A 23633-nucleotide genomic window follows, 5' to 3' on the forward strand; every position below is an offset into this window, starting at 1 on the left:
ATTTTGTAATATTATGTAATATTATGTAATATTATGTAATATTATGTAATATTATGTAATATTATGTAATATTATGTAATATTATGTAATATTATGTAATATTATGTAATATTAGATAATAGTAGGTAAGTAGAACAATGGTACATACTATAGCAGAATAATGACAAATTTGATGACAAGTGACAAAATGGGATTGACCCAACCCAGAGGTTACAAGCTGTAACTGCAAAATTTAGTGCTACAGTATAATGTAACAAATTATGACAAACTGTGACAAACTTTAGTAACTATTTTAATAAAGCATGTAATGGACTTGAGTCTTGAACGTACCTGAACTTTAATTTTATAACTGCAAGTTTTCAGCTGTCGTTTAGCCCTGTTCTTGAGGACCCTCATCGTGTGGCGCTGTGCCCTTATGTGATCTGAATCAACTTGAGACTGAGCCATGATGGTTACCGGGGTAACTGGTTACTACTGGTTACTACTGGTTACCAGGGTTAATACTGGTTACTGGTCTGGATACCGGGTAACTGTCGCTACTTGAGCTGCACTGTACTCTCAATGTTATCAGTAATCTTTCGTGTTCCGGATCACTTCATTGAGCTTCAGTAACGCTACAAACTGGTGAATTTAGAATTAAACAACGAATACAGCTTTAAATTGTAAATTATTATCTGTTATCGAACATTTATCACCGTATCGGACCTTATTAGGGTGAAAATTACGTGGACTGAAATAATTTTGGGCGGACATAATTATGAACGAAAAACTTTCTTTGACCGTTTTGTTCGGTCACGTACTAATGTTTTAACTAAGTAAGGTATGTCACGATATCATGCATTAAACTTAAACTACTATTTGTGTCTCAGTTTAACACTTCTGACTCTAAGTTTAGCTTTGTTATTACGCATTAACTAACGCAACAACAACAAAATAGGAAGGAATCGTGTTCAACGGCAAAGAGATTCTGATTTAGCGTGACAGATAAATCCTTATTTCTGAAATAAAGCCAAAACAGTAATTGAATTATTGACTGTAATGCAATAGTGTATGGTATACTATCCTTCATGGAATAAGATTCTGTTCATTTTGTGACTGTACGGTTGAGAACGAAGGAAACAGACTACAGAAGGTGGTTAACTTAACAGCCCCAACAAAATGAAGGAGTAAGGAAGAATCTACAATCAACTTCCTTACAGTAGAAGAGAGTTGTATTGCCAGGTCTCGAGGTATACGATTACAGTTACTTTGTTAATTAAATACAACAGGCTATTATATGATCGAAATACTGTAAGTACATTTTTATGATGCATTTGTATACACAATTCTCTCGAGAAGCATCAAGCATGATGATAGAGCGCTGCATATGGTTCTTACAACTGTTGACACTGACAGGTGTTAAACATGAAATTGATAGTCACAGCTTTTTTTTAAAGCAGCTTTTTTAATCATTGATTTTCTGGTAAAACTTCTTGGTCTGGAACAATACAGTCTCAATTGAGGCACCCAGGTTACAGGACATAATCAGCAAACTGAAGTTTTACAGTAATCCAGGTCAAAACGACAAACTGATTAATTATAATCTAATCTATGATCCAGACTTTAATACAAATATTGTTGAATATTAGTGGTTGTAGGGGAAAAACAATTAATATAAGAAATTGGACACAAGTTTCAAGAGCATAGGGTTAAGAATATTTGGGATCTGATCTCACACTGTGAGCAGCACATAAAATGGCTGAAATAAAAATAAGGCCAAAGCGGCTAATATAATATAATATAAGGGATAATCTCAGAATTTCGTAACGTGGTGTCTATATATAAAGATCTATATATCAGTATCACGTTTTTGGAGAAAACCATAATTTGTCTCGGTCTCCGAAATCATCGATTCACCCTTGACAGATGACTTGAACTTTATAAAGAAAATGAGAGACGGGTAATCTAAAATCACTAATTGCTTCATTTAATGATCGGAGAGGTTATATAGCTGCCAGTCGCAAGAATCGAGTCATTACATGTTATAGATATAAGAGTCGATGTGAGCCCATTTTAAAAGTGCGAGAATTGGAATTTCAACATTACCAAGCTTGAGCAATGAGCACTATATATTTGATGTGAGCCCATTTTTACAGAGGATAGGAGATTTCAACATCACAGAACAGGGAGCACTAGGGCACCTATATATAATTATATACAGTTATAACTACTGTTCCTTAACCATCCTATATCTACTTAGTTAAACATCATAGTCCGTGCTCTCCGGAAACGCCAGAATCTGGCTTAACCCTTTTCTTGATTTTTATCAATGATATCGAACATTGTATCATGCACTCTATGATTTGATGTTTTGCTGATGACACTCGCATATCAATTGCTATCAAATCAGAGAATGACATCAAGCAGCAAGCTCCTCCAAAAATATCTGCAAAATGTCATTGATTGGTCTGAAAGAAATAATACGGCCCTTCACAAAGACAAATTTGAGTACATGTGCCACAAATTCAACCACCAATATGTACTATCTGAGCTTCCATTTATGGTTGAACATTATCAATACTCAGTTTCCAAAGACACTGCACTTGAGTACACTGTACATCAGCTCTGGATTTAGGCGTCCTAGTGTCAAGTGATCTCTCTTGGTCTCAGTGGCGTAACGTTGCCTGTTGGCACCCCCGCCCCCCAGAATATCAGGAATGCACGATTTCCACTACTGGGATCGCCTGGTCTATCTATCTCTGATGTCTCGTCAACGAAGGCAGGAGCGATCCATCATTCTCCATATGTGAAAAATCCTCCACGGAAAGACCAGCAATAATCTGAACGTTCTATTTTTTTCACGCCCAAGGCTTGGAAACTTCGCAATAATTCCATCAAAACGTAGAACCAGTTCAACAGCAAACCTGATCACCTTGTTTCATGACAACTCATTTGCAGTTCAGGGACTTAAACTGCAATCCCCTACCATCTGAATGTCATTCAAGATCTGGAGCACTTCAAAGATAAGCTTACAAAGTTCATGTTGTCTCTCCCTGATAAGCCGCCGATCAGGGGATATACTCCTCCAAATACGAACTCTCTGCTGTGCTGGCGCAACGAGCGAGACTTTACCTCGCTATGGGGTGGTCAGAAGATGTGATGGCCCCGTCAAGTCTTGACGAAACTCAGCATAGGTCACACAGGTAGTACATGATTATTATTGTACTACTAAATTGACTATAAATTAAGACAGAGAAAATGCGCTGCAATATGGTAATTAGTAACTTAGTAAGTATAAAGCATGTCTGAAAAATGATCCAGTGTGTTGTAATCACGGACTCGATGATGCTCGATACTTGAGGCATTCTAATAGTAATGTCACTAATTTAAGATTGTATAAGATTGTAGAAGATTGTATAATGTTTTAAAACATTATGAAAGTACATACTACATATAATATATATCGATAGACGATATCTTATTAATATTAACATGATTAAGGCAATTGTTATAAACCTCCTGGAAAATATTCATTATCGGTCATAGAATAAGCACATAAATGATGATTAATAAATGATAAATTATGATAAGGGCATAAACACGGTAACAAGAAAAATATAATTCTGCCGCAAACTTCGTAAATATTCACCACAACTTGTCATATAATTTTCTTTTTTTCGATAGTTGCGGCAATTAAATAAAAATCCTGTCACTGTTTTGAAACCCAGTTTATTTTGGTAGAAACTTTGGGAGAAATAAATCAACTGCAGGAGAAATAGAGCAATTACGTGTGAAATAATAATGAACGATAATTGGATGTAAGTGTACTGAATTAGAGACTCATCTCATTCATCAACAGCAAAAGACGACCTGTTAGTCATCACAAGTATACACACTAGACTGAACTTAAACATGTACTGTTAACATGTACTGTTAACATGTACTGGTTAAAGCAGAGTTAAAAAACGAAGTTAAAACGAATGCAGTAACTGTGTAACAGTCACAAATCACAAAAAAATATCACAAAACATGGTATGAATGTAATTAAAACGGATAAAGTGGCTACACAAGTGTACATTGTAAAACTACAAATTAGTCACGCACGGAATTATGCACTATGAGAAGAGGATATTTAACATGCCGTGAAACCATACATGTGTATACCTACTACCGCACTCTTACTACAGTGTACTGCACTTCTGCAACACTCATCACCACGTATAATGTCACACTTCTAATCTATCTTCTAGAATGTTCTTTTTATTGAAATGTCAGCACTTTCTTTGACCTGATGTGTTCAAGGGAGCACGTGAAAGTTAGGTTAATTTCTTTGAGCAGAAGTGAAATAGAATCGAATAAGAAAATGTACGCTACGTCATTAACCTTTTAACCCAGTACATAGTGGTTATAAATGACCTTATCGTTTAGGTGCAAACTCTATAATAGAGCTAATATTGCACTCAAACTTTTTTAGGGCATAGACCGATAACAAAAGGATAAAGTTACAACACCATTGCACCATTGCACCATTGCACCATTGCATAGATCTGTAAACTATTTATTTATCTTAACACATTGTATACTGTGCGCTTACAAGTTACAAAAAACAATAAATGTTTTAGTCCACCAACGACAAAAAGCAAAACACCTCGTAGGTTTTGAAATAGAGCCATTTATAAAATATGACACCCTTTTAGGAACCTTTGATTGACAAAGCCTCAGTCTTCATTTACGTCAGATATTCATAATGCTACAGTCTGGAGATATATTATATTCTCATAGATCCTTCCAGAACAGCGAAATAAATGGTACCAAATGAACGCATACCACTACACCAGCCATCAAATACGATTATCAGATCAAATGGTGATGCAGACACGTCATTACAGGATTGCCTACGTTGCATCAGGGGACTGTTAACTTACTGTACTGAGAGAACAGTAAAGTATAGGTGTTGGTATTTAAACTTTAAAAGAAATTACAGATAAGTGGCTTGCTGGGAGACGTAGCATTATAACTGAGCGAACAAATATAACAATAGTGGCACCGGTCAATGTCCAGCCAGGTGTCACTAAGTACTGATGTTTAGACCCTGCAGCTCGCTCTACATGTTGTATTACCTTATATATAAGTTTATACTTCAGTTAATAAATTTTAGGGCATGTCACGTGAATATAACGTACTATACCACTTATTCAATCATGGGGTCGTGTAATTACTCAATTAGTAACTGCTCAATTAGTAACTGCTCAATTAGTAACTACTAAATTAGTAACTACTCAATTAGTACCTAACTACTAAATTAGAAACTACCCAATTACCTATAGCACTTAAGATTAATACCTCAAGAATGAACATTGCACAATGGGCACATTTAGTCTCCTGAGGAGCCTAGTAGAGGATTTTGTTGGAATTTTTAAACTCATTCGTTGTCTGCAGTCTGACTGTGGGAACTATTGATTCTTGAGGAGCCTAGTATAGAGAGGATTGACTGTTGTAGGAATTAGGATATAGTTTAACGGAAACTTGATAAGGAAAGCACCAGCTATGATAACGGATTTCCAAGTTGTGATGGTATACGAGTCTCTCATCCGAACCAGAGGGACCAAGTTGGATACTAGATCCACTTACGATGCAACATTGCAACGAGCAAAAATTAAGAATGATAGGCAATATTCTGAATATTGCAGTTTGCACCAAATCAAGCTTTCTATGACATGATCAGACTCTAAATGGCGAACACTAGACAGTCACGTCCCACTATGGTATTGGTCACGGCGTGAGTGGACGGAGTTTAACCGATATGATAGGCTATAACTCAAAGCGAAACTTACGGTATATTCACTGAAATTGCTTTCGCGAGCATATTAAAGGCCATTACTCGTGCACTATAACAAAATGGTAAAGTGTGGCTTATTAGCGATAGGGTGAAGTCGACAGTAAGAAAATTACAACAGGTATATGTTAAGTTTAAACCATTACTTTTCTGAATACCGAACAAACCGATTACATAACCAGATGGCCACATGGCGAGTAAATGAAACCGACTCAAGTCAGTACAATATTCCAGATGATTCGCGATAATGAGATGAAAGTTCATACGACTGAAACTATTTGTCCAGCATAATTCACGCTTTTACATATATTATAATGGAATTAAAGTAAATGAGTAACTCACTAAAAGTCACTATAGAAGCTTTGCAATTAGTGACTCGCATACAACATTCTAACATATAATGACATGCATTTAACCCCACATGTTACCTTAAAGCCTTAATATGAAGGCCGGCTTTTTAGCGGATGAAAAGAGCAACTCGAGCAAACCTTGCCATTAGGGTGTAGGATTACAGGGTGCCTCCTGCGTTACCTTGACAACGTACTTTTAATTTCTGATTTCATAATCCTCGCGGATGGCAGTGCTGTCTTAGGACCGGGTATCGTACAGGTTGCTATGGTTTGCTTCGCTTTGTTTGTGCCACTGCTTCTTCAATAAGCCATGAACATCTGACGTTTTAAGCTTTATAGTATCTTTACAGTGTAATGGCTGTTGTCATCTTTAATCGTGCAGAGAAGTGATATCTCAGTATAATCACTGCACTGGTGAAACAGTACCACTCCCATGAGGTTGCTTCGGAGATCACAGAGAGTTGTAATGCCACCTGTGATTAGTAATCTAAACAGTGGGTAATCACTGATTACCCACTGTTATGTAATGCCACCTGTCATTACCCACTCAACCCACTGTTTAGTGTTTATAGATGTGTGTGGTAATAAAGGATAATTATTTGACGCTTAACTAATTCTAATATCAAATCCTGTCGACCTCAGGGAGGTTCAAACGATGGATATTTATTTGATTTGGCTATGAATTTTCCTGAACAGTTGATCCACGTTGTTAATTTCAAAGAACTCAAAACATAACTTGAATTAGGGGGGACAATGGTGGCGACAAGACGTTCTCATGAGTCAAAGAAAGGTAACCTAAACACGGTGGACCTCGTCCGGAAGGAAGTCAATGTCCAGGAAATGACGCTTGACGAGCTGCGAATAGAGGTGAATAACACAAATCCTCAAATAACACAGGCACATAATAACACAAATATGTCTACATCGGTCGATTGATTGAAGGTTGCAGTTTAAAGGGCGATATAATACGATTTGTGGATTCTCTCTAAGTTGACTTCTTTAAATGATTATTATCTATCTTGTGGGAGAATCAACAAAATGTATTTACTATTGTACTAATATGGCATTATTGGATTTTCAATCGATTAAGTAAAACATTTTTAAAGAACTGAAATGGGTAACGACCACAGCTGAAAAACGAATAATAATTGTCATAATCGGCAACCACACGGTAAATATCCAGGACCACACTGATCTATACACTACAGCTCACTACACAACAACACTAAAAAGCTCACTGCTGAAAGTAAACTTGGCTGATTAGTTTAAAGTTCACAAAGCTCTCCCACCGGCAGCCCTATACTACTCTATAATATACTTATATACATACGGCAGGTTATTGTATGTCAACGTTCCGGTAATTACAGGACAAATAATCCCTCATCAACAGCCGGGGCTAGGTTGGTTATGTATGTGGCCCCTTTATAACATATAAAAAGATAAATGGGGGTGGCGTATAATAATAGTGTGTATAATCTGTTAAATTGGTAATATGCGGGTCCTTTATAACCAGTACTCTGTGTGCAGAAAATTCAGCAATGATTTAAGCGATATCTTAGACCCTGTTGAGTGTTGATTAGTATTACTTATAGCCCTCATAACTAAACTGTACAGTGTATATACGCGAATACGTGCCACTGTCATTATATTGTGAGCAGCATTAACAGATACAAAACTTTTAATTTTGCGAGCATGAACTGGTTTGATGGAAACTATCGCTGTAATCTGAATCAGTCTAGTCTAATGTAGATTTAGTATAATTAGAGCTTTGGTTTTTATGTTTTACTTTGTAGTCTAACCGAGCTATCAATAATGTTTACATTAGTAACTAAAGACTGAGACTAAGAATTTTGATTAACTGTATTTAAGAAGTGAGAACTGAGAAGTACGAAACTAAGACAAACTGGCATTGCAGGTAGAGTTTGAACGAAAGAGACGGCAGCAGTGGAGGACCCTATACTAATACAAACCGGCATTGCAGGTAGAGTTTGAACGAAAGACACGGCAGCAGTGGAGGACCCTACTAAAACAAACTGGCATTGCAGGTAGAGTTTGAATGAAAGAGACGGCAGCAGTGGAGGACCCTACTAATACAAGTTGGCATTGCAGGTAGAGTTTGAACGGAAGAGACGGCAGCAGTGGAGGACCCTACTAAAACAAACTGGCATTGCAGGTAGAGTTTGAACGAAAGAGGCGGCAACAGTGGAGGACCCTACTAATAAAAACTGGTATTGCAGGTAGAGTTTGAACGAAAGAGACGGCAACAGTGGAGGACCCTACTAATAAAAACTGGTATTGCAGGTAGAGTTTGAACGAAAGAGACGGCAGCAGTGGAGGACCCTACTAAAGGAGTCAGCCCGTGATATCGGGAAGGAAGAAGAGATCTTGATAAGAGACGGAGAGGATGAGGAAGACGAGCGATGGCTCAACAAATACAAGATTCAGAGAACCAAAAATGCAGGTTTTTACCAGAGAAATTTAGATATATCCGGGAAAGTTTTCAACGAACCCGCGACACGAACATATCAACATAAGGTTAGAGATTCAGTCAACACAGCGTACACTATCAAATTACTGAATAGAACGTGGTGACAGACCGGACTGCAGCACAGCTGCTAAACTGTTACTTAAGGCTGTAGCACGGCTGCAAACTGTTATTTAAGACTGCAGCACGGCTGCCAAACTGTTACTTAAGGCTGCAGCACGGCTGCCAAACTGTTACTTAAGGCTGCAGCACGGCTGCCAAACTGTTACTCAAGCTACACACTGTTCAACACCCCATTCTTCAGAGCTGGAAGCTGAGCATGAAGACTTACTCGCTAAGATCAACATTACAAAACTAAAGCTGAAGGATGCTGAACGTTCTATGGCACTCAAAAACCCCCTAGGTACGACGATGTGTTAACAGCAAGTTTAATGTGTTAAAGGTGGGGTATTATAAGTTTGTCGGCAAATATAACTCGAGTCAAGCTGTGACTAGCAATTATTCTAGGTATTTTGCAGGGTATTATAAACACTAGCATGTAGTAGCAGCTGGAGAAAATTACCGCAGACAACTCTACATGTCATCAATCAGTAACCACCATGTGCCACGTGGTGAAAGTGTAATCGTATTTTGCAACCCATACATTATTTTACAAAGAAAGACAGGTGAAGTAACCCTAAACCGTGTCAGATTACTCTGACGCAGAAGTGAGGAAACTGCTCGTCACCACCAACAAAGCGAAGAATAGTCTGACGAGTGAGCTGAAGGATTATGAGTGGAGACTGGATAGTGAGTCCCAGGTTCGTCACCGGATCTGTTGTAGGAGAAAATCTAAGAATAGTCGAAAACTGCCTATCTTATAACTTAAACTATCAGCTTATCAGTGAGTGGCCAGTGCCATGTTGAATGTCAAAGCCTGGCATGGCGAATTCCAACCTAAAAATTGTATTCACAGTATCAATACAAAGTTTCAAATTCTATCAAAATGTTAACAAAACCATCCGCAACGCATAGAAGTTCTCGAAAGCCGAGGAACAGCGGAAGACCTTCATGGTGCAACTATACGGAGCAACGGAGGCGAACAGGATCCTTAACACCGAACACAGGTTGAAACACGAGCGAATGCAGAAGAGCAAATCACAGAACAAGTTAGTCGTATGATTTTAAGATTCGTGTCGATTTCAAAATTATGGTCGCACGTTCGAACTGTTAAATGCTCTTAATTTTGTAATTCACGCTTATCATAGCGTTATGCACCGTTATTCCGAGAAGAGCAACATAATCATGCTTCGTAGGTTAGTATAATATTATAGTTATCATCGGCACACTGAGTAAGTTCAATACTTCAAAATAGAAAATATGCTTTTGAGTAGCCTAGAGTGGTTAATTTAGCGAGCTATTTCACGATTCCCCGCTAGAATTACACACCAAGTACAAAAGTGCGCGTGCTCAAAAGCCATAAGAAATTAGAAAGTACAAGTTGCCGGGTGTTGAGATTGTGTGTCGATCGTGTGTCCCTGCAGAATACAAAATACACCGGCTAAAAGTAATGGTCGTTGGAAAGATTTCTGTCGTGTCACCAAGATTGTTTACAATTACATTCTGTGAATATTTTAGGCTCCTGGCATCCCAGAATTCGGAGAAGAAGTGAGTTTTAAATTATTTGCTAAGCTGCAGATCAACAATAATAAGACAAATATATCTTTAACAAGCTGTCGCTTTGTACGATTAATTGGGACGATCTCCGACCGAAACGGCCGTCATAGCTAATAACTTTCCAAAAAGTCAAGAGGAGGTTTAGTCCAGTAGGATGACTCTAAATGTTAATCAGGTCACGTTTTAATCGATCACTGTAATAGTGTAATTAAGTAAAAATCAGTGAACAGTGTTTAGTATAGACATGTAAAATATCTGGATCTGCAAAAGCTAATTTAATGACGGCCGGTAACATTGGTAAGAGATTGTCCCAATAACACTGTCCAGTTCATCGCCGTAATTCAGCTACAATTTGAGATGAAAAGGCGGGGCTAGCAACCCCTGCAATCTGCGATATTGTCAAGTTTATAGTGCAGGTGTGATTGATTAGCTGGAGCTGAGAACAATAAACGATCACCCCCACCGTATGAAATCAACATCACAGTAGGGGCGGGTCCAGGTGGGTGTGGGTGCTGGGCAATCTGTAGTTTCCATACAATGGAGACTTTCGTCACTGTTTCTCTGATATTGGACAGATCTTCGCACACCCTACAACCATCGGAGACCTAAGAAGGTTTCTTATAAAAGCTCATGAACGAAGATTCCCTGAAGCATCCTCTAAACAAATTCCTAACAATAACAGTATTGCCTAATGACAATGTAAGAATCGGAACACTTTTATTAGAGTTCATTTAAATTGTTAGAGAAATAAATCTCATTCTGAAGATTTGCGGGGATTATTTTTTTGTTTGTTATAGCGGTTGCAATTTTATTCTCATTATCTTGTTTATATATACTTTTTGACTTTTGGGTAAATTTATTTTTTGTATTGGGTCATACATTACCATTATAATTTGACTTTTGAATCGTTTAATCCGTTTAATCCGTTTAATACAATGACAGGGTCACCATATTTTATTGCTGCTAGGGAGTACTTAATAATCATGTTTATCCCGATCTGGAGACGGCTGTTAATCCTATGGCTATACAATGAACTCTGTGGAAAACTGCTTATGATTCTCATTTAACGCTACTTTCTAAACGATATTTCTGAAAATATATTAAATTGTTATATTGATCAATATTTTATATGGTAGTGGTACCATCTCTGATATTTCTTATTACAGGCTTAGTGAAAAGAAGATTACTCCTACCAAAAAGTAAGTTAAAGTTGTATTAAAGCCTTTGCCGAATGATATTTACCACAATTGAAACCTTTTTATTATCGATTATTTTACCAAAACCCATAATCATGGGTAGAGTGGACCGCTGCCAGTGTCTCTCTTTCCCAAACAAAAGGAAATGATATCAATTTGATTGACCGTTTTCAAATGCAAAATGATACCGAGAATGAAATCGGTCGCTCGCTTTTCCCATTCATTCACGGCTTATACGAATTGTAATAGGTTTCGATAAATTACATCGATCACATGCTGTAATAATCTCTTTGGGTTGCGTTCGGGTCGATACCTAGTATTTCAGGATAAGGGTGGTAGTTAGTGAATTAGCTGAAGTTTATTGAATCTTTATTGCCGAGTACAGCTGTCTTCGGGTATGGTAGTTCTTCTTTATCTATTACATTTGTAAATGAATGGGAAAAGCGAGCGACCGATTTCATTCTCGGTATCATTTTGCATTTGAAAACGGTCAATCAAATTAATATCATTTCCTTTTGTTTGGGAAAGAAAGACACTGGCAGCGGTCCACTCTACCCATGATTATGGGTTTTGGTAAAATATCATATATTTTTGATTAATGTCAGGGTACTTTATAAAGTCGAAATATAAACTGATATCTTCATTAATAAGGATCGGAAGTTTCAACGATTTCGAAATTTTTCCTTTGAACAAATTTCCTCGTGTTTGGGTAAGCATATCGGTCGATCACTGACTGAATTTGCCACTTTATACTCATTCAAGTTGGCATTAAATTTATATATGATGACATTGAACTGTCGTGGTAAAGCAGAATTTGTTCGAAATCACGAATGAGCAAAATTATCACCTTTCGCACGTGCAAACTATGAGCGGACGTTGCGTGCGCATCCAATATTGAACCGCCGTACATTTTTGCATGTTGGTGTTTTATATATAGTTTGATAAGCATGCAAAGTTTCAAAGTATTTCAAGAAGAACTGTAATCACAACGGCACACCAACGTTTACAGAAAATGGTAAAAACAGCAATTTTCAGTGATTTTAGCAATTTTTAATCAATTTGGGCGTGTCCCCACGTGTGCAACTTTTGAATTTTTAACTTTAGAACTAGCCTAATACACAATTTATACCTATAGAAAGCAGAACTGAGCTCCACAACTCAAGGGATAGCCCAACACCAGAGAATACTAAATCGCAAAATTGACGTTTTTATAAAATAATTCTTCAAAAAAGCACTAACTTCAATGGCAAATATCTTTATGAAGGAGCAAGGTAGGGAAACTTTCCGGTAAATTTTCAGAATACTTGAACAATTATCTAAGGTACAAAGGTCCTCAGATTTTGAATAAAATTTCTCCTTAATGGTGTAAAATCAGTTTGAAAAGTTGTTATTTTGTCAAAAATCAAGTTTTAAAAACACTTAATTTGATGACGTCATCAAGTGGTGATGATGACGTTAAATTATTTTTTGATATAATTGAAACGGAAGTGTAAACAATTATCTTTAAGACCTGTGGTCGGAAATTTCTGTATCTTTTATACTTTTGAATCTACGGACACTTAAATTCAGGCTACAATTGACTACATTTGACTGGCAAAGCGTCTATCCCTGAATATATATGTATCACGACAATCTATCGTAAAACAGGGGTTCCAGAAAACCCATTTCCCGATACTCCTGAAACCAGAGTTGAAAAATACGTGAGATAATTTTTTAAATACGCCGTATTTAACGTTTTTTTGCTTAGAAATAAAATACGTCAAAAATACGTTAAAATACGTTTGCCTATTTTTTTCGTAATTGCATTCAAAAACTTAATAAGTTATGTCTTTCGTTCGCAATTTTTTCAGACACATCGTCATTACGGTTCAATTTCATTTATTTTGTTCCCTTGAACGGGATTGGAATTTACTTTTGGAATTGAACGCAGAAAAATATTCATATTTGTGTAGAAAATCGTCCGTAAAAAAGTTTCAATAAATACACAATTAAGAACACAATTACTCAGATGAATCGTAATCATCATTGAAATCACATTTCTCCATGTTTTGGATAAGTCGAAGGTTGGCATTAATGCCTACTAGCTTTATGGCCTTATCCGTTGCTAGTCTATTTAGAATCTAATAATTCGTATTTGCACGCTTTGGTACGCTTTAGCACGTGCACAGTTCCCTTAAATCATACGCGAGGTGATAAATTACAGAGCTACGCGAGTTTTAATCAAACTTTTAACTTGTATAATTAGAAATAGTACTTATTATTTCATTGGAGCTCTTAATGCTACAAAATCACTTGTAACGTATTTTAACGAATTTTATTCAGCGAAAATAAAATACGCCGTATTTAACGTTTTTTTGATATTTTATAAAATACGTTAAATACGTATTTTTCAACTCTGCCTGAAACACGAATTTTTTTTACAGTCGATTTGGTCAACGTCTAGACGCCCTGCAAAGTTTCAGATCTCTAACTCAATTTTAACATGGTTTTTAAGGCACCTGAATATGGCAATTTTGGGTTTTTTACCGAATTTCGTATAACATGCTGGCGCGTATTTTGCGCAAATTTCTTAAAAACCTCCACATAACTATTTCTTGTTCCTGTCATCTTTAACATTGAATTAGAATGATTTGAACTTAAATATACCTGCTGAACTACTTTCGATGAGTCTTAATGCCCGAAAAACAATAAAGGGTTATAAAAGTAAAGGGGGTAAATAGTATTGTAAATATAAGAGGCACGGTCATGCTTGCCAGCATTGTGATAATCGCTTTGTAAGCGGCCCAGAGGCGCTTTTCTGAGAAATGCACCGTGTATAATCGATTACACATCGATTATGAGAGGTTTGAAAATTTTCGATTATAATCTATATTCAAAAACAGAAAATCGCCAATAATTTTCAAAATCAATAATTGTGGTAACTTGCCATGACACCGTAAAGCAATGATAAGTTGTAGATATTGTAGATATTGCTAGATAAACTACTAATTCAATTAAATTTTCTGTTTAATTTGACTCTCTTTCCACAGCATGACGCCTAGGAGATCGCCAGTTAAGATGCTGGACCCCAAGAAAGGTCCTGTGAAGAAGTCTGCTCTTGTGAAGAACTTGCCTAAACTTGAAGAGAGAAAAAGGAAAACGAACTATTGAAAAGAATGAAATGTATAAATTATCCCTCACAGAAATAGCAAATGACAGATTTTTTAGATGTTTGCACTTTGCTCAACAAATTTTCCCAGCAAAGTCTGTGATTCTTCTAAAACTAGAAAGCTTGCCATAGTGGACAAAAACTGTATCGACACTGTCATTTTTGAACTATTTATATGTAATGTCAGAGTGATCAGACCTAGCTTTCGCCTAAAAAGAAACGTTCTTGGTCGAGATCTCCAGATTTTTTCCACGTTTTACATCAACTCAGTTGACATCAACATTTTCTGTGACAGTCTCGTTAAAAGCTGGCTGAGTCTCGTTAAAAGCTGATCTCTTCTTTTTGGATGATCTGTATACAAGCTGAAGCAGGGTTGTGGCAATAGTAATTAATAGTACTATTTTAATTATTGGCAGTTATCTAACGATGATATTTATTGAGATTTTGATTTGAGGAAATGGATGTGAACCATATTTTGTCTTACACGTGAAAGCAAATAGTATTAACCAATGAAAACTTACCATGACTGGCGTGATTCAAAACAAATATGGTTCACTTCCCCACCAGTATTCATATCTATAAATCGCACCCTATAAATTGTCCTCATCCATACCAAGATATGTTACTAATTAGATGTAATTTTATGAGAGTTACCTGCTGTTTGACTGACTGCAAGGCTGAGTCCTGGTAGTAGAGTTTCTGAGAAAGTGTCTCCAGTGAGACAGAGTTAGCGTTGATCTTATCAGCTAGCCCGTAGTTGCTCTGCTTGTAGGAAGCGAACGAGCTGCTCAGGGTCTCCAACTCGTATTTCTGGCTTGTTATATCCGAGATCACAGTCTGAATCTCCCTTCCTAACAGTTTCATTTGTCAACATTCAATTTAATAAGATCATCATAAATGCTCAAAAAATTCATCGTAAATGTTTGTAAAATATTTTGACTCTTAACCTAGCTTGGAGACATCAGTTTTCTGCAAATAGACAGTGGTAGCCACTTCTTCTAACGTGTTACTGTCAGACATTCTGGCATTCTTCTCAGCTCTAAATTCAGCCCGAACAAACTCTGAAATGGAGAATGGCTGGGTTAGCGGACACTAATGCATGATAGTTGATACCAGTAATAGTACTCCAAAATACTTTCAATGAGTTATAAGGCATCCTTCATGATGTTACCACCATGCACTGAAGTCCGTAACTCAATCGGTACAAGATCGAATGGTTGCCTAAATAACTGATTTTGTCAGGATTCTTGAATAAGGAGACAGTAAGGCCGTTAAAATAAAAAGCCGGAAACATTTATTTCCAGAAGAATAAGGGTAGATAAAGCAAGCACTGACCTAGTTCAGATTTGACGTTGCTTAGCCCTGATTCCAGCTGAACGATCCGGTTCTCAATGTAAGCGGAAACAGCGCCACTGTCGCCACCACCATCACGATACACCACAGTTTGCCCTCCGGCTGAAGCTGCCTGTTGTCTCACTGTCTCCAACTCTCCCACTAATCCTCTCAACTGACCCTGGGAGATCAACATGAACAAGAGTGATTCTCGTGATACTTACTATTAGTTTCGACTTTAAAAAGTGCTATCTGAAATGCGACATTTAATTGTATTGTTTTACTGGGACCAGGGTTGCGACGAAACTTACCTCAAGAGATTCAATCTGAGTTTGCATTGCAGGGATATAGCTGAGGATTGTGGAGACCTTGCTAACATAGCTGTCGAACCCGTTGTATAGACCTCTCATTCTCTTCCTTATTATTAGTATCTGATCTAAAACAGATCTTATTTCATTTACATCCAAACACATTTTCATCCATTTCAATCAACAGTAACAATTTGGAAATTATGGAGAAGCTGCGTACTGCATAGTTAAATATCATGTTTGAACAGTGTTCTACTCACAACAAGACGGCTGCTTCTCATCAGACTGATCCCTACAGTCCAGGACCCCATCACATACCCTTTCTACTTCTATACAGGTCCTGTCTCCGCACTGGAAGGTATGGTTGGGACAGGGTGGGGGCCCGCAGGTCGCTGCTGACTCGTCACTCCCATCCTGACAATCCATCCTCTTATCACATGTCAGTGATTCTAGGATACACTTGCCATCACCACATTCGTGCCCATCACAGCAACCCTGCGATATCGGGGTTATATCAGTAACACTGTGGGGCTGGGGGCCACTAGAGCAATCATTTAAAGTTCACTAAAATACGAAATAAGAGCTAGGAGATAGATACTGACCTTTTCATCTTTGCCATTGTCGCAATCCTTCATGCCATTGCAGACGAGTGAAGGAGGGATACAGTTATCAGGGGAGCACTGGAACATGGAGGCGGGACACTCTTTACACTCCCCCTCATCCTCCGCCCCTAAACAATCCTGGTAACCATCACACACCCACGACTTGTGTAGGCACCACCCGTTCTTGCACTGGAACTCGTCCGCTTTGCAAAGCGGGTAATCACACTGGGGAGGTAGATTGGACAGGGAAAGTTATGTATCATTGCAACTGGGAAGAACACATGTTTTACCTTCTGCTAAAAATAGAAATTAAATTCAAATTATACCAATACAAGCCAAAACTAAAAGCTTTCACATTGTTATTTTGCAAATCTTCAGTACCATACTTAAAAGCGCCAAATCATCACTTAAAACATGAAGTAAACCTGAAGCTCGTCACCACCGTCAGGACAATCAAAGTCCCCATTACACTTGACGCTCTCATGAAGACACGTGGTCCCTCCCGGACACCTGAACTCGTTACTGGCACACGTGTCCACACAGTTCTTCTCGTCAGCACCGTCCTGGCAGTCCTGCCACCCGTCACACAGGAACCGTTTAGAGATACACCGACCTTCTTTGCACCTGTACTCGTTCCTACTGCAACCTAGTGCACCAGCAAATCAGGGATCACTGTCATCAGTGTGACTCGTAATTATTATTTTGAGCACGACGTTGCTTATTGAGCTGCTTTCTTAGGTAAACAAAGAGTCTTTGGTGATAATATTGCAGGTTCAAAGAGTATAATTAGTTTGTACCGTGCCCAATTTCAACATGGCAAATGTGCTACTTTATGAACGCTGCAAATTGATTAAAAACATGACCGAAACATTAACAAACATGCTTTAGTACTTACGGTCCTGAGTAAAAGCAACGGTAAAGACGAAAAAGCAGAGCGCAGCAAAGCTTGTCATGGCTAAGCTGGCCATCCGTGGTGATTCCGTATAAATGTATTCACGGCGTGTAACCCGTTTAAGATAAACAACTACAAGTAATATTAATAATGTCAAGTTACTATTGCAGCCCGCACATCACATCGTGGTATATTGTTGGCGGGTCACAAAACGGCCGGCGAGTAAACATTTCATAAATTCAGTGTCACGTGGTCACAACAGCCGTTAGTCGGTGGAGTTACCACGTGATACAACAGAAGTGACCACGTGGCAAGGGTACATCCGCCTTTCTGTATGTAACCTATCTGCTTCAAGTCAAGTCCGGGTGCAGGGCCAATCATTCAGATAGAAATACTCTGTTAATACCGTTCATCCTCAAAACACGGCCTACCAGAAAATTATAATTATAGATCATAAACTTTAATCAGAATGCAATTTACGATTTTGACTGGACACAATAAAGCCTAATTTGATCGGAGACGAGAAGTTTTTGGGTTTGGCAACACATTAAGATGGTGGAGCTGGTGTCCTGAACAGTTCCTTTTATTTGGAATAATAGCCTTCTGCCGTTAATGCCATTAACACTTTGATTAACACTTTTGACTTTTTGGCAGCAACCATGACACTAACTTATTGGGTATTATGGGGCGGTGCCGGGGAGAGCCATTAAGTAAGGAGAATTATTTTGGTAAAATACAAATTGAACGATTAACCTGAGTCTAACGACCAGCGATTAGAAATAGCATTCGCTGATATTTCAATCAAAATTTAACAAGAAAATCTATTTTCCATTTTATAATTAAAATTTACAACAAAAAAGCGGTAAAAATAAGCTAAACAATACACATTCGCGAAAGATGGTTTTCGTATTAGTAAACTTAATTTGCGATTCTCCAGTACATTAAAGTTTGTTCAAAATACTTGGAGTTTTCAGTAACTCGGACATCTGATTCCTCGTGGCATGCTGCTTCTGAGCTTCCGTTAGTTCTCTCGTAACTTTCCTCAAGTTTAAGCAGATATTCTTAACCACCCCAGTGTGGTTATACGACTGTAGGATATAGTTGTAGGATAGTTGTAGGATAATTGTAGGATATTTTATGGCAAAATGTAAAGCACATTACACAAACTAATCGTTTATTAATAACTAATGTTGTACTGTGTAAATCTTCCAATCAGAAGATCTAACTGATAATGGAGATTTATTTTTGGCAGAGGTGAGAGCCTCGCGGCTCGCAAGAAAATATTTTAATACAAAAAAATTAAAACCTTGAGATGTTTATGAAGAGATGAAGCGTGGACAAAAGACTTGTGACAAGTTCCACAGGAGAACTGTTTAATACCAAGGTGTGTTGGGTAGTGAGCTGTCAGGTTGCTGTGCACTGCAAACTTCCTGTCTGAAACAGAGACATGTTTGAAAAAGGAATCTATCAGGAGTGGCAAGTCTTTTTTATTTGATTTGAGAATTCCCTCTTGACCGAAGCTAAAAAGGTAGTGTGTTTGGTTTGTAAACCTTAATGAAATAATGATCACAATCAATACTCAATTGTTGTGTTGTGTTACGCACAGAATATATTTATTTCACCACAACTTCATCGCAATGACATCCTGGTGTCTATACGGCTTCAGCAGCTGTCTACAAAAACCATTTTGTCGGAAAAGTATCAAGGTTCACCTCACAGTTACTGCAATCTAAGCAACTAAATACTCACCACAGTAGGGGCAGTGGTAGGGACGCTCTCCGGTGTGTATTCTGTAGTGTCTCACCATGTTGCTGTGGTGAGCAAACTTCTTCCCACACACGGTGCACTCATACGGTCGTTCTCCTGAGCAGAGACGGTGGAACTAATCTCGACAACTCTAGATCTTGAGATCACCAACATTATGATAACTGTGTTAGTAACAGAAGGCAGTGGTCAGTGGTGTAATAATCAAATCAACGTAAACAACACTAAACTGCTTTTACCTGTATGAACTCGACTATGTTCCCGCAAGGTCCAAGCAGAAGCAAAACGTTTGCCACAAATCTGACAAGGACAATATTTTTGTACCGTAGGCTGGTCTTGATAAATCATATCGCTGCAGGGCAGAGGCACTATTGGTTGATTGATACCAGTAGTCGGTCTTGTAATATTACAGCCTTTTTCGTTATAAGTTTCGGGTAAAATAACATGTGATCCCCTGGAATTACTCGCTAATTCATGTCTCAGAGGAGCATTGCCGTTTAAACTTGTTTCGCTCTCCGTGTAACTGTGTGCATGCAACACTTTGTTTGTGCAACACTTTGTTTGGGCAGTTATCAGATTACACGAAAGTAACTCCAAGTCTCTATTCACGGACATGCCATCATGCTGTTCCATCTCATCGGTTAAGTTTTCTGGGCTGGTTCTATAACCGTCCTCGGAAGTATGTTTTGAGCCGTTAAAGCTGGATGTGTTGTCATGACAACACACGTTAAAGCTGGATGATGTATTTAAACTAGTGGAGTATGAGGAGGAAGAAGTATCTGTCCTATCAGGTCCAGACGAGAAGGGTGTTGTACCAGCAGTGTTATAAGCAGTGGAGGGTATCGTACTGTTCACAGACCCATCAAGATCCAGTCCTGTGTTCTGGAAAGAAGTGCAGTTTAGTTAAGGTTCTTATCTACAATATCTTATCTACAATATCTTATCTACAATATCTTATCTACAATATCTTATCTACAATATCTTATCTACAATATCTTATCTACAATATCTTATCTACAATATCTTATCTACAATATCTTATCTACAATATCTTATCTACAATATCTTATCTACAATATCTTATCTACAATATCTTATCTACAATATCTTATCTACAATATCTTATCTACAATATCTTATCTACAATATCTTATCTACAATATCTTATCTACAATATCTTATCTACAATATCTTATCTACAATATCTTATCTACAATATCTCATCTACAATATCTTATCTACAATATCTTATCTACAATATCTTATCTACAATATCTTATCTACAATATCTTATCTACAATATCTTATCTACAATATCTTATCTACAATATCTTATCTACAATATCTTATCTACAATATCTTATCTACAATATCTTATCTACAATATCTTATCTACAATATCTTATCTAAAATATCTTATCTACAATATCTTATGACATTAAAAGATAATGGGGGAAAATGTCAAAGATAATGAAAAATAACTCTCTCCACGCTTTGTATGTGTGTGATTACAGATTTCTACTACGAATCATTACTGATTTAAACAGATTATTACAATAATTATAAAGATTAAATAACCTTCATGAGAAGACGGAGTTGCATTTCAGTGTAGTGTTCCATTATGTGTATCTTCAACAGTCTCTGCTCTTGGAACTCGGCGCCACATCCATCGCAACTACTGAAGTTGTTTTTTGAAAATATTGATGTTCGACCGATAAATGGGCTGTGGATATGCCCAAACATTGAAACATGTGCATTTTGCATATGATCTCATTTTGGCTATATGTGGTTTCTAGGCTGTAGAGAGTAGAATAAAATCGTAGAATTCGAATTTCAAGTACCTATTCTTTAAAAAACGTGCAAACTACGATAGTAAAACTAAAGCTACAGGTTGCTGCACTACTTCTAAAATAACCTAAGCTTGATGAAACCCACTTGCCCTACTTACGAGTAAAGGAGTAATGGATGAGAAAACAAAACACTAAACTGTAACACTGTAACTTAGAAAAGTTGCTAACAATGTTTCGTGAGGTTGAGTATACCCCACATTTTAAATGTAGGTCACCACACCTTTGGTGAGTGAAAATGATAAAGTAGCTATATCTGGGTTATTATCTGGGTTATTATCTGGGTTATTATCTGGGTTATTATCTGGGTTATTATCTGGGTTATTATCTGGGTTATTATCTGGGTTATTATCTGGGTTATTATCTGGGTTATTATCTGGGTTATTATCTGGGTTATTATCTGGGTTGTTATCTGGGTTATCATCTGGGTTATTATCTGGTTTATTATCTGGGTTATTATCTGGGTTATAATCTGGGTTATTATCTGGGTTATTATCTGGGTTATTATCTGGGTTATTATCTGGGTTAGATAAAGGGACTGTTTGTTAGACTCACCACACTCCAACTTTAGGTTCGTAGTTTTTACATTCGGAGTTTTGCAACTTGTGCCACAGAAGAGAGTTTCGATACATGAAGGGGTGAAGACACTTCAAGCAGGTGTATAGCCCGCAATCTGAGATAATCATCTAATTAATCATTTAATTAGTTAATGTTACCTCTTTGTTATGTAGTTTATGGGGACATACACCAAAACCGTTTATGGTTATTCCCGCCAGATGACTTCATATTAGGAAAATATAGACAAAAACAATAAGTTTAGGCACATTAAACAATTTAATTACGTAATATTGAGCAACCAAAGATTAGAACCTTCACACTATCAACACACCATCTTTTGTAATGTCTCTGGTAGGATCAATTCCAAGAATAGCAGATAGAGATTCATCGTACCAGACCAACAGTTCATCATTGGCAGGAACATTCTTCACTGTCTGAAGACAAGAAAATTAGTTATCAGTGGTTGAACTAACTTAAAAGATATTATAAGCTTCCTTGTCAAATAGAATAACAAATCAGAGCAAATTTGAGCAGTTGCTATTCTTTATTCACCTGATAATAAATATGTCCATATCTTTGAATAGCAGTAAGATTCTGTTCTTCGTCACATCGAGCTCTCTTGATAAATCTCATCCAGTTTGTGGTATTCTTGCACTCCTTACTTGCCTGGATTCATGGGGAATACTTAGGTAGTAATGACCATACTCCATATTCAAATAGGATGAAAACAAATGATCAAGGAAAACTTGAAACGAAGTCGATAAAAGTAAAACTCGACCCTACCAACTGATGTTGCTCGTCAAAAGGTCCTGCATACAAAGTACCTGCGGGCACGGGTATTCTAGTCCAGACCCCGTGTCCAACCCTGGGAATCTTGCTTGGACTCAGAAATAGTCCATCAGGACATGGGATCTTCTCTCGGATGGAAATATTAGTCTTCTTGGAATCCTGCAGTTATTTTCTCGAAATAGTTCACGTAAATATTGATCAAACTATTTACTATATTCATAGCATAGGTATATTTTTGAATGCAGCCCAAAGGAGACAAAAACTAGTTGAGATTTAGCAGTGCTTATATTAGTTTAGTAACGTACCTTTTCCATTGATAAACCTGGACAAGTGCGCTTATTATTTAACAATGGTTAAAACGAACATAGATTACATGCAAAACAATGATTTGTCATTTCCTACTGATACTTGTCTCAGTACAAATGCTTTGTACTTGCATAACAGTCTCCAGGAAAGTATTGGTAAGATGTGTTATACTTTTGAAATTTTACATCACGTAATGACCTATATCATGATAAATTGGTTTAATTCCGAGTACATAAATGGCAATGAAATCTTCTTCTTTTGCTTTATTATGATAATTTCTAATTATTCTCAATCAATCACAGTTCCCAGAGGAAGGTGGAAAAGAAGTAATAAAATCTGTGCTTGCCAGGCTGCCAGGCTGGCAATGCCAGCGCTCCAATGTTGAAATTGCCAGATTGACGTTGATTTACAAAACACATAGCCTTTTCTGATTACATTTTTTAGAATCACGCGACGGGGACACCAATTGGTTTAACCTATGGTATAAATCAATTTCAATTAAATTCACAGTTCGGTGAATTTTTGAAGAAAAGATTTTATTACTTTTGTGATTGAAGTGTCAAACTAGAAAGGTGTTTAAAATTG

The 23633-nt window shown here is 37.3% G+C and overlaps 4 protein-coding genes across 5 annotated transcripts in view; 2 read left to right on the top strand and 2 right to left on the bottom strand.

Moving 5' to 3' along the window:
* Positions 1-6914: 6914 nt before the first annotated feature.
* LOC134824702 (uncharacterized) lies at positions 6915-15501 on the top strand. Of its 2 annotated transcripts, XM_063836678.1 has the most exons (8): positions 6915-7032; positions 8467-8626; positions 8955-9053; positions 9341-9450; positions 9665-9798; positions 10268-10297; positions 11473-11505; positions 14532-15501. In XM_063836678.1, exons 1-8 carry the CDS (start codon positions 6919-6921, stop codon positions 14650-14652), a joined length of 801 nt encoding a protein of 266 aa, XP_063692748.1. In that variant the 5' UTR covers positions 6915-6918; the 3' UTR covers positions 14653-15501. The 2 variants fall into 2 exon arrangements, with proteins under 2 accessions (XP_063692748.1, XP_063692755.1); XM_063836685.1 differs by lacking the exon at positions 10268-10297.
* Positions 12825-23633, top strand: part of LOC134824716 (obelin-like) — a 36645-nt gene continuing 25836 nt past the window's right edge. The window contains exon 1 of the mRNA XM_063836697.1: positions 12825-12831. The gene's annotated coding sequence lies outside the window, so the exon portion shown is untranslated. The remainder of the gene's footprint in view (positions 12832-23633) is intronic.
* LOC134824669 (uncharacterized) lies at positions 14913-16974 on the bottom strand. Its single transcript, XM_063836636.1, has 7 exons — positions 16893-16974; positions 16551-16785; positions 16294-16418; positions 15986-16163; positions 15598-15711; positions 15305-15501; positions 14913-15012 (listed from the first exon to the last, which is right to left on the bottom strand). The coding sequence occupies exons 1-7, from the start codon at positions 16923-16925 to the stop codon at positions 14917-14919; spliced, it is 978 nt and encodes a 325-aa protein (XP_063692706.1). The 5' UTR covers positions 16926-16974; the 3' UTR covers positions 14913-14916.
* Positions 18374-23142, bottom strand: LOC134824610 (zinc finger protein Xfin-like). Its single transcript, XM_063836540.1, has 10 exons — positions 23048-23142; positions 22737-22901; positions 22506-22619; positions 22285-22387; positions 21951-22068; positions 21127-21226; positions 19788-20430; positions 19534-19647; positions 19091-19218; positions 18374-18872 (listed from the first exon to the last, which is right to left on the bottom strand). The coding sequence occupies exons 1-10, from the start codon at positions 23054-23056 to the stop codon at positions 18726-18728; spliced, it is 1641 nt and encodes a 546-aa protein (XP_063692610.1). The 5' UTR covers positions 23057-23142; the 3' UTR covers positions 18374-18725.

This window comes from Bolinopsis microptera, chromosome 1 (genome assembly GCF_026151205.1).
Source record: "Bolinopsis microptera isolate Bmic1 chromosome 1, MBARI_Bmic_1.0, whole genome shotgun sequence".
Lineage (NCBI taxonomy): Eukaryota > Metazoa > Ctenophora > Tentaculata > Lobata > Bolinopsidae > Bolinopsis > Bolinopsis microptera.

Coding starts and splice junctions, on each gene's coding strand:
- LOC134824702 (XM_063836678.1), top strand. CDS start 6,919: ATGGTGGCGACAAGACGTTCTCATGAGTCAAAGAAAGGTAACCTAAAC. Junction 8,627..8,954: donor TCAGAGAACCAAAAATGCAG/GTTTTTACCAGA, acceptor CCCATTCTTCAG/AGCTGGAAGCTGAGCATGAA. Junction 9,054..9,340: donor GGCACTCAAAAACCCCCTAG/GTACGACGATGT, acceptor AAACCGTGTCAG/ATTACTCTGACGCAGAAGTG.
- LOC134824669 (XM_063836636.1), bottom strand. CDS start 16,925: ATGAAGGATTGCGACAATGGCAAAGATGAAAAG. Junction 16,786..16,892: donor ACAATGGCAAAGATGAAAAG/GTCAGTATCTAT, acceptor CCGATATCGCAG/GGTTGCTGTGATGGGCACGA. Junction 15,712..15,985: donor CAACGTCAAATCTGAACTAG/GTCAGTGCTTGC, acceptor TCTCCATTTCAG/AGTTTGTTCGGGCTGAATTT.
- LOC134824610 (XM_063836540.1), bottom strand. Junction 22,620..22,736: donor TTGACGAGCAACATCAGTTG/GTAGGGTCGAGT, acceptor CCATGAATCCAG/GCAAGTAAGGAGTGCAAGAA. Junction 19,648..19,787: donor ACATAGTCGAGTTCATACAG/GTAAAAGCAGTT, acceptor GTCTCTGCTCAG/GAGAACGACCGTATGAGTGC.